Consider the following 10,338-nt stretch of genomic DNA (forward strand, 5'->3'; position numbering starts at 1 on the left):
TTTTCCATTTTCTTTTAAGCAAACTTTTTAAAGTTGGGTTTAGCTGGGGATTAGGAGGTTGTCAAAGGAGCGTTCTGCCCTCTCAGCACTTTTCAAAGTGCAGTGAAAAGCCCACTGCCAGTCAAAGACGCATCTCAAGTGTCATATTTATATATATAGCCAGGTGGCTGTCTGCTAACTGAGGAACACGACCGATCACTAACAACATTGTCACTGTATCCCCAGGAAACCAGTTCATCGCCGACGTCTCTCTTGCGCCCCAACACTGAAGGACCTACTTTCTCACACATTACAGGAGAAGCAAAACATATCTTTATCAATCTTTTATTAGCAAACAAATTGACAATTCCCTTTTAACACATTTGTGAATACACTGCAGGCACGTTTTTTTTTCTGGCATTTTGTTACAATCAATACGAAATGTATAGTAAAAAGCTATATATGGTAACTACAATGCAGACGGAGTTACTTCAAACCGTTTACGAGTCTATTGTGGTCATAGAACTGGCTAAGAATTCAGCCATTGATTTTTGTGCAATGTGATGGTATATATTTACACTGAAAAATAAACATAATATTGATTAATCACTTTCCCAGGTCCAGCCCGGGACTATTGATATTTTTCAATGCCAAACTGGCCCACAATTTCTATCCATGCTTTGTTTTAAAATAAGGGGAAAACATTAGTTATGACCAAGCTTGAACTGTTAAATCATTGTGTTACATTGACAATAAAAAAAAAGGCTAATTATCTTGCGTGTGGTAAAATGGCGTTGGCATTATTTGGCACCATTTCTTTATAGCAATAAGAACTGAGCAAACAGTCAAAACAAAGATAACCTCCAAGTAGCATGAAGGAGTCTAACACCATTACAAGAATCTTTCATCAAGTTATTTCTCGTGGATAATAGCAGGACACGGAGCGATACCTGGTAATTAAGACCAATTACAAACAGTCCATCAAAGTGCAGCAGTCAGTCGAAGTACCAGAGGGATTTTCAGTTTAGGTTTTGACCTAACATGTCACTCTGCTTTCCAAAGGATTTCGTCACCACATAACACTGCTCACGAGCAAAACGGTCATCAAATCAGCTGAAAATGAGGTAAATATACATTATTATCTGTTTGAGACTACTGGAATGAGATCTTTGCACACTGCTTCCCTGTGGGAACATTATCCCTTTGTAATAGTTTTTTCTTTTTGGTTTATGTCACATTTCTACCTCCCACTATTGCACAAAAGATATAGGCAGCACTGCTTCGCACACAAATCATCAATAACAGCTGCGTTTAGGATGCTTAAAGACAAATTAAGTGGCTTTCACTGACACGGGAGCACACAATCCAAATGTATTAACCTGGAAAGGCTGATTAAATTCAAATCTCTATTTTTTGGCAACTGCAAAGAGCTTTAGGGGCTAAAACGGCTCCAGAGACCAGTATGGAATTACACAAAATTAATAAGTCTGTGGCCCGAGTCAACTGGAGCTCAATTAGGACAATATATGAGGCGAATTAAACTACTGTTAAATAGCACGGATCATAGAGTAGTAATGAACGTAAGAAAGACCCACATGTTTGAAACAAAATAAAAGCCGGATCCACAGGAAAAGACCTCGGGAAAAAAAAAGCCCATACAGTAATTCAGAGGAGAAAGTGGACCAGGGTTCATTAAGGGGTCATCATGTCGACACAGCGCCACGTCTGATCCGGCACCTATAACCTCAGAGAGGCCTAGTTACCAGATTTCAATGTTTTCATCTCAGGCCAGGTACTAAAACAACATTTCATTTGGCAAGACCACACAAAACAAAAACAAAAAAAATAAGATTAGAGCAAAAGGGAGCCAAAGGGATATTGGTAAGGAACTATACTGTGTGTAGACGTCTGGGTTCAGTTGATTCTATTTCAGTAATTACAAGAGAAGGTGTTCAGCACAGGTGGGAAGCCAGAGCTGTTATCATATATAATAATACGTGTTGGGAGTTTTGGACTCAAAATTGAGATTTTACAACGACTTATGAAAATGTACAGAGGCTTGGATCACAATTAAGTAATAGTTTGTTTCATGGAATACAGCGATTTGCTATAATGGTTAAAAGATACCGTTCTCATAATTGTCTATTAAACGTATTAGCTAGCAGCTGGTTAGCTTAGCATAAGACAGCTGCTCTTTTCAGATATAACATTTTAGTTTGTGAGCGTCAGGCGTTCTTTGTTGCCACGTTCCTGTATTTTTAGTCTTTGAGCAAAGATAACTGACCGCTAGCTGCAGCTTCATATTGAGCCTACAAACACGTGCTATTCTCATCTATACCCATGCAAACTATTCCTTTAATGTAAAAGAAGTCAAATCCCACACACCTTTCACTTTCACATTTTTTACAGTGGGATTGCGGTTTACTTCAAAACACCCATTTGGCATTTTGCCTTAAAAATGCATCTTGATGAAAACATCAATCACACGGTAAAACTGATATGTAGCCTGCACGATCGCTTACAAACAACGATGAATACCATGATCGTCTTCATTAAATAGAAATTAGGGATTATAGGTGTTAACCGTAATGATAGACCCTCCACAAAACATTATTATTATGCAAAAGACAACAACTTCAGTGCTATCAAAATCATTTGGTGGACTTTGGCTGTTTTTTACTCCATATTTTGGTATAAAAGGTAGATTTTTACAAATGTACATGTACAATTGATTTCATTAATCTGTAAAGTTTCATCTCATTTTGATGTCCATGATAGAAGGGTCTGTCTTTTTTTTTTTTTTTTTTACTTACACATCATTGATGTTTTAATGCAGGCAATGCCCAGAAAACGTGTTTTTTCTGAAGCCAGCAACTTCGCACGACACAGGAAGATTTGTGTTGTTTTGTTGGAGTTCCACCAAAAAATGCATTTGCTACTGTCATCAGTGTGACACTTGCGCGTCCCAGGACTCGCGTCGGCAGGGTTGTTGCAGGCGCGTGGTGGCTGGAAGCTGAAGCAGGACACAGAGGGTAAGCAGAGGTCAGGTCACAGGTCACGAGGGGGGAAAGTTGCTGGGATCATCATCAGCAGCACGTTCTGCGAGACTCCGAGGCCTGACGTCCCAGTTTGAAAGCTTTTCCTGGAGGTCCTCCTGCTGCGTCGACCACAGGGATGCGCTTACCTTTGAGGAGACAGACACACACAAAAACGTGTGTAAAAATGATTTTTTTGTATATATTTTTACAGAACTGTTTTCATAGTATGATTAAATGCGAATGACGAGAAACGCAACGGGCCTGTGCTTCAATTCCCTGATTCCAATGCAAAGTTTTCAGCCTGATTTGATCCAAACTACACAGCTGTGACAACTGAACATAATGGCCGGAAACGATACAATACGTGTGGAATTGGTTCCGTTTTTTGTATGCAATAGGACATTTATATCCTCAATATCTCTATTCTATCTGGACATACTAGCTTCTCAAAAATCAACCTGGAGGTAATATGTTGTAAGCAATTGGAGCGCAACTAGTGTGTAATTATTAGTTACTTCTTCCAGAATCAAATCCACTGCCCAAATGGAGACAGATAATTATCTGAATGCGGAGATGTGCAATGGCACTAGGCGTAAACACACTCACTTATCTCTATAAACACCTCGTTGATGTTAATGGCGTTCTTGGCACTGGTTTCTACAAAGATGGCATGGATGGAGTCGGCGTAGTCCTTGGCATCCTTCTCTGGCACTTCCCTGTAAATACAAGAGCCATTTCAAAATGATTATGTTGCAATATGTGAACAGATTCTCAGATTTCATGCATTACTTGATATCCATCGAAACGTTAGTCCACAGCTATTATGTGGGAGATTTTCCCATTTTCACGGACGGAATTATCAAAAGCACATGTGTACGAGTCAGCGAGATTTTGTGGAAGATACAGAAACACTAAAATATCTTCGAATAATTCAGTGTGAGAGGCCGTATTCTCCCCGTTTGCAGAGCAGCATCCACTTCAGCTCCAGACACTAAAACAGCTCCTCTTTCTTCCTTTAATCCCATCATCACTGCTGTAAGTGAGGAGGCATCAGCATGAACGGTTCATGACACATATTATCTGTAGTCGAGATTCACCTGGCGTCCGACAGGTCACATTTGTTGCCAGCGATGGCGACCACTATATTCGGGGGGCCGTGCTGGCGCAGCTCCTTCACCCAGTTCTTTAGTGTTTGGAAGGAATCCTGACGATAGAGAACATCTGAACAGATCAAGACAAGCACATCGTGCCTCCAAGGAAGGTGGAAAGGATTGGTACGGCATTTTGGGAAACATGATTATTTGCTTTTTTTTCGGGCTGGTTAGCTTTATTTAGCATCAAGAAGCTCTGATCTAAGCTGACACAATCCTTTAAACGTCTAAAGCAGAAACATGAATACATTGTGTGTCGTCTTTTTTCTTTTCACAGGGACTACCTGCCAGCTGCTCGAAATAACCCAACATAACAGTCTTAAAACGGGGAATTGGGAATTTCACACAAGGCTTTTTATACGGATGAAATAAAAAAAATATATATGGTGTTAATAACCAAGCATTAGAGTTGCAGGAAGGCAGATTGTGTTACCTTTAGACAGAGCCAGGCTGGCTGTTTACCTCGGTTTCAGCTCCTAATGCTAAGCTAAGCTAAAGGCTGCGGCTTCGTATGAACTGTGCGAAGATGAGTGGTATCCGTCTCGTAAATAAGTACATATCCAAAATGGTCAAGCTATTCCTTTAGCACACATATGAATTACAACTGAAGGAAAGACATGGAACAAAACAATAAAAATTGACAGTGCATACTGACAGGAAAACGAAGATAATACCTCTTTCGTGATGTCATAAACGATGATGGCTGCCGCCGACCCTCTGTAGTACATCGGCGCAAGAGCCCGAAACTATGAGAAGACAGAGGAGGGAAGCGATAATGAGGGGACAGGAAGGAGGCCGAACACGGTGATCAGAGTGCACACCAAGAACTGGTCAAATATGAAAAGTGCACCACAAATACCATTCAGCATAACTGAATTATATATTTCGACCCCCACATAGGGTGAAAAACAGTGCCTTGGCTTTTCATAGACCAACGGATAATCCGTAACATCGGCCCTGATGATTACATCACTGCGCTTTTCATAACACTCCATAACACCAACTGTGACAAACTCAGAACAGCACCAACCAAATGCACCCAAAAAAAAAAAAAAGGCTCAGAGTACCGTTTTACTGAACCAGAGGCCAAGTGTTCTGAGCCTTTAAGCCAAGTGGCTTTACTTAAAATGGAAGTACGGCAAGTCTTTCCAAGAGACCTCACACATGTGGTAGCCATCGAGAGAGATGGGCAGAATGTGTCAAAAGCTGTTAGCTGCTTGATATTTATGGAGAACTATATAATTGATCCTAATAAATCACAAAGCCGGGCATAACCAAAGCAGCGTGTGCACTTTTTTAATCCCTAGCAGTGATGGCTGATGGGGGGTGTTTCTGAGGTAAAATACTTTCCAATGGCCATCGAAACCTGGATGGAACAATTAGCCCGTTGTCATAAAACTCGTTCTTCATATTCGTGTTGGCAGCACGTCAGTGTGTCGCTCGCCCCCCCCCCACCGAGGTCCTGACTGAAATATCTCAAAAACTACTGGACGGACGCCTCAGAAACATGGTAGAAATATTCATTGTGCCCAAAGGACGGCCCTTCCTCTCCGACTTCGCTCAATCTTCACTATGAAGTAAAGAGATTTGCTTTTTGTGAAGTTTCGAAAGAAAATGTTGGATGGATTTTCATGAATCGTTTTTTCATGTTCCCTCCACAAGTGCATGTTTGATCCCTGCAAATATCTGCAAAGGATCAGCTTCAGGTGTTCTTTCTGCTCCGTGCTGATTTGCCACAGTTATAATGTGTCCATTTCTCAGTTCAGGCAGCGTTTGTTTTCCATCTGTCCCAAAAAACCCATCAATAATTAGATGACCATCAAATTCATGAAGATAACAGAAGCAAGTAGAAAACTGCTGGTGTCGAAGGCATTTGAACAGAAAAGTGGAGTCCATAAATACACTGTTTAAATTATTTTTCTGGTCAAACAAATATGAACCATTAACTCTTGATCTCAGCTCAAATAAAATATACAGTAGTGGAAATAGACCAACACAACATTTAAAAATATGAATATTGAAAAAAGCTTTTTTTCCCCATACAGACTTTACTTTTTTTATGTCTTCTGGCAAAATGCTCTTCTGGATTGGGCCTTTCAACAGACTAATAAAGCCATGTGTCATGTATTGACCCAGGCGATTTGTATGAAAAGACTATCCATCGTCTGATAACCACCGCCACCAGGACTCACCCTGCTTTCCACGCCGACTCCATCTTCCCTTACGATACGATGGAACAAACTATCCATCTTAAGCGGGACACAGTTACCTCAGGAAAGCACACATTCCACATAATTATAGTTGTTACTGGCCCAAAGTCCACCAACTGGAATCTAACTCGAGTTATTTGGCAGCGCCACTGAGGAGAGCGCTGCCTGTTTAGCCGGCTGGTGTCGGGCTTCACCGCCACCGCCACCAGTCCTGTGTGGTCTTTTTCTGCCTAAACCAAATGAACGATCACAGCGAGGCCGCAAAGCAGCCCCGAAAAAACAGACCCAGTCACGCCTCGATTAATTTATGAAACCACGCGTTTGATACACAATGAAAGAAACCGTCCTATACTATTAGCGTGCACAATATTTTCATCAAGGCGCGGGGGGACTTGACAAGCTGTTGACAGCCGGGATCATCTGGTCTTGAGATATGTATTGTTGGATGGATTGGAAATCACAGAGCTTTCTTCGCTGCTTCCAAGTGCATTGGTGCTCGACTCGTAGGGCTTTGAAATACCGCAGCAAAACCTACCAAAGGAATGTCGCCACTATTTCACACACGGATGTGAACCAGTTGGAAAGCTGAGAGGCCACAGTGAAAAAAGTGGATTTGAGGGAATGAAAGAAAGTGGAAAAAATGGAAGAGGACACAAAAAAAAAATCACAGGAAAAAAATCGATTGTTGTCAAGAAAAGGAACAAACAAAAGGGGAAGTGATGAGGCGAGCAGCGAGATGTCGGATGCAATGTGTGAGTCACGAGGGAAAGTAGTTGCACACGATATAACTGTCTGGGGTTTGTCGATGTTAAAACGGGCTCGAATGCTAAAGATTGTGCTCCAAAACCAGGATATACACCGTTCTCTACATCCCATTTCCTATGTGTGTGGTTTCAGCACTTGGTGTGGGTGATGTCACACACGCTGCCTTGGTGCTGCCGTGCAGACGCAGGAGTGTAGATTACATAAGAAGTGGCACCTGCTGACGGATCGGTTTCAGACGTCTCTAAAAAATTTAAAAACGGAACAAAAGAAAACCAATGGCTCTCCTTCATTTGTGTCTCTGAATGTCTGGATGCAGTGAGGGGGCATGAATAAGAAGCAGGACTGAGATTAAAACGTGACAGGAACGCGGATCGTTACAGACTCACTGATGTTTCTAATAATCCAAACAAGTGAACTGGGAGAAGTCGGTTAGCGGTCAGCGAGCAGGACTCTTCCTATAGGAAGGTGGATGTTGCCCCCTCTCTGATGTGACGAAGAACTGCACTTTCCCCCACAAAAGTGGGAGTGGCAAACTCAGACATGCCGCTTTCTCGCTTCCTTAAAAACAACGGGGGTGGACTGAGATGACCTGTGAATACGCCAAGTCAAACCGAGCGATTACTAGATGTCGAGGCCGAAACCTCAGAGGACATTACTGACCCGCTCCTGTCCGGCCGTGTCCCAGATGAGGAACTTGTGCAGTTCGTTTTGGTATTGCACTGTCTTGGTCATGAAGGACGCCCTGATGGGGGAAAGAAATGACTTTGTGATTGACGGATTATCTGACAATACCGAAACACTACCTCAGATTACACAATATTACAAATTGTAGACGAAGGGCAGAACTGCAAATCAAGCTATTTTAAGAGTGTTAAACAGTGATAGAATCCCTCTTTTCTTTAAATGATCAGCTCGTTATATAAAATCAGATATCTTAAATTATAACCCCAGCTGTGAGGACTTACTTACATGACATCAATAAGTCCCACCGATAAGGTACTCTTGAGGCTGATAACAATATCAGCTTTTTAGTATTGATTGTCTGTGATGTTTGTCTTAACTTATCTGGCACCTCTGAACGCTCTAAAATTGCTCACTTGATTTGAACCACAGGAAAACAAACAAACAATGCATGTCACTTATAGAGAAAAGCAATCAATTTTTAAAAAGGCTGCAACAATCTCTGGTTTTATTTATGAATAATCTGCCAATTAATGAATACCTTTAAATAGCTTGTTGTCAAAAGGCCCCACACGTGTGAAATCCTTTACACAAACATTAAACTATCAGAGTTGCTGCCGATTAGTTCTCCATCCCGTTAAGCTCTAATTGGATTTGATAAATCCATAAATAAGACTTTTAAAAAAACTAGAAAAGGCATTTCCTGCTGAAAATGCGTTGGAATGCAAAAAGCTGATTGTCTCCTGCAACATCGCACCACAGCAACCAGTGAAACACAGAATGAGTTGTTCCGTGGGAGACAGCAGGAACTTACCCAATTGTAGGGTTGATGTTCGGGTCAAAGCTGTCCTCCACAAATCTCCAAACAATACTCGACTTTCCAACGCCGGTGTCCTGCAGAGACCAAAATAAAGACTGTGTTTACTAAACAGGATAGGAAACCATTACTAGTTGTATAATCACAACTACATAAAAAAAACCATTCTCTGGCAATATGCCCAAACACGATCGCTTCTTCATGGAATCGTCCTCCTTCCTTCCTTACTTTGTGATAAAAGTAAAGCAGGAAGACTTTCCTTTTAGCTCGATCGTTCAGGAGGAAGAGATGTGAAAATGTCGTACTGTTGTTATGTTGGAGTATAATAATTGATGAATGTTCCATGTTAATGATTTATAATTATCGTATGCAGGGGAAAATCTTAAATACAATTTCATAATTAACATTACTGGTTTGTAAAGGTTGTAAATTGTGACTATTTCCATCAACCATTAATCCAATAGTTATTCTTTGGGGGGGGGGAACGTTTTCTAGAGCCTCGAACTAAATGTTTCTATCTAAGTGTCAAAAAGTGCAAATTAACTTAATTTACAGGGATGCAAAAACACAGGAAAGCAGCATATCAAATCGTCACATAAGTGGGTGGAAACAGAGATGCTTTTTAATGTTTTACTTGAAAAAAAATGTATCAATTATCAATACTGCCACTGATAGATTTTCTTGCAACAGGCTAAACAATAAGTGGACTAACTGCTTCAGTTCTATTTTTATCTAATAAGCCGGTGATGTTACTTCGGTATCAATGGGATGCTGTTAAAGTAAACCAAGCCAGCTGCTGTCTGTAACAATAAATAAATATTGCTCATGTGAATATTTTGAAATAGAAGAGATCAGTGATGATTTTTCAGAAAGCTAAACGTTGTAAAATGTTCATCACTATGTAAAATGCCCAGTTCAGGTTTCTTTCATTTGTCCCCATAGGTAGCCTAAGGTGACACCTTCAAATGCCTTATTTTAACTAAGAAACAACACCCATGATTTAAGTCATATCAGTGAATGATCAGACCGTTGTTGCGGATTAATGTTCTCATGGTCCAACTCCATTTTAGGGTTATTACTATATAACGAGGAGGAAATGTCATGTTATTTCAGGGATGGTCAAATGGGACGCTGGGAGCATGAAACATGGGCTGATGCTGTTCAGCAGTTTAGGCACGTACAAACGTTGTAACTCAGGTGAGATTCACCACATTTACCTGGTGTGAACACACCTGTCCATCAGTATTTGAACAGTTACAACGGGTTACGCGTTTCGGATACACATCGACACCGACTTACCCCCAGGAGGCAAACTTTTAACTCTCTCAGCGCCATATCGATCTGCCCCTCTCACTCAAAATGAGTTTGTGATGATGAACATTGGCGGTTGTTTTTCTTCTTCTTCTCCTCCTCCTCCTCCTCCTCCTCCTCTGGTTTACCGGTTACAATCCTCAATATCCCTCAAAGTGCTGCGTGTTTTCCAAACGACGTCACTCCATCACCTCGAAACGCGGATCTCGGGCCAGGCTGCACTCCTCGCTATCGGCGCTAAAGACGTCGGATCAGCCACATCGCGATTGCTGTCGACGAGCTAACAGCGAAGCCACCGGATCGCCGTCTCCATCTTGAACCGCGGACTGCGGTCACGTGACCGCGTCGGCTCTTTTCTGCTCGGAGGAAGAAAGAAAAAAAAAAGA

The 10,338-nt window shown here is 41.4% G+C and overlaps 1 protein-coding gene across 1 annotated transcript; it reads right to left on the reverse strand.

The window, feature by feature from the left end:
- Positions 1–308: 308 nt before the first annotated feature.
- rab22a (RAB22A, member RAS oncogene family) lies at positions 309–10,282 on the reverse strand. The gene is made up of 7 exons (XM_040204357.2): positions 9,941–10,282; positions 8,639–8,718; positions 7,804–7,885; positions 4,843–4,914; positions 4,115–4,221; positions 3,624–3,733; positions 309–3,163 (listed from the first exon to the last, which is right to left on the reverse strand). Exons 1-7 carry the CDS (start codon positions 9,974–9,976, stop codon positions 3,066–3,068), a joined length of 585 nt encoding a protein of 194 aa, XP_040060291.1. The 5' UTR covers positions 9,977–10,282; the 3' UTR covers positions 309–3,065.
- Positions 10,283–10,338: the final 56 nt, after the last annotated feature.

The sequence above is a fragment of the Gasterosteus aculeatus genome, chromosome 17 (genome assembly GCF_964276395.1).
Source record: "Gasterosteus aculeatus chromosome 17, fGasAcu3.hap1.1, whole genome shotgun sequence".
NCBI lineage: Eukaryota > Metazoa > Chordata > Actinopteri > Perciformes > Gasterosteidae > Gasterosteus > Gasterosteus aculeatus.

Coding starts and splice junctions, on each gene's coding strand:
- rab22a (XM_040204357.2), bottom strand. CDS start 9,976: ATGGCGCTGAGAGAGTTAAAAGTTTGCCTCCTGGGG. Junction 8,719..9,940: donor TAAAAGTTTGCCTCCTGGGG/GTAAGTCGGTGT, acceptor TGGTCTCTGCAG/GACACCGGCGTTGGAAAGTC. Junction 7,886..8,638: donor AACATCAACCCTACAATTGG/GTAAGTTCCTGC, acceptor TTCCCCCATCAG/GGCGTCCTTCATGACCAAGA.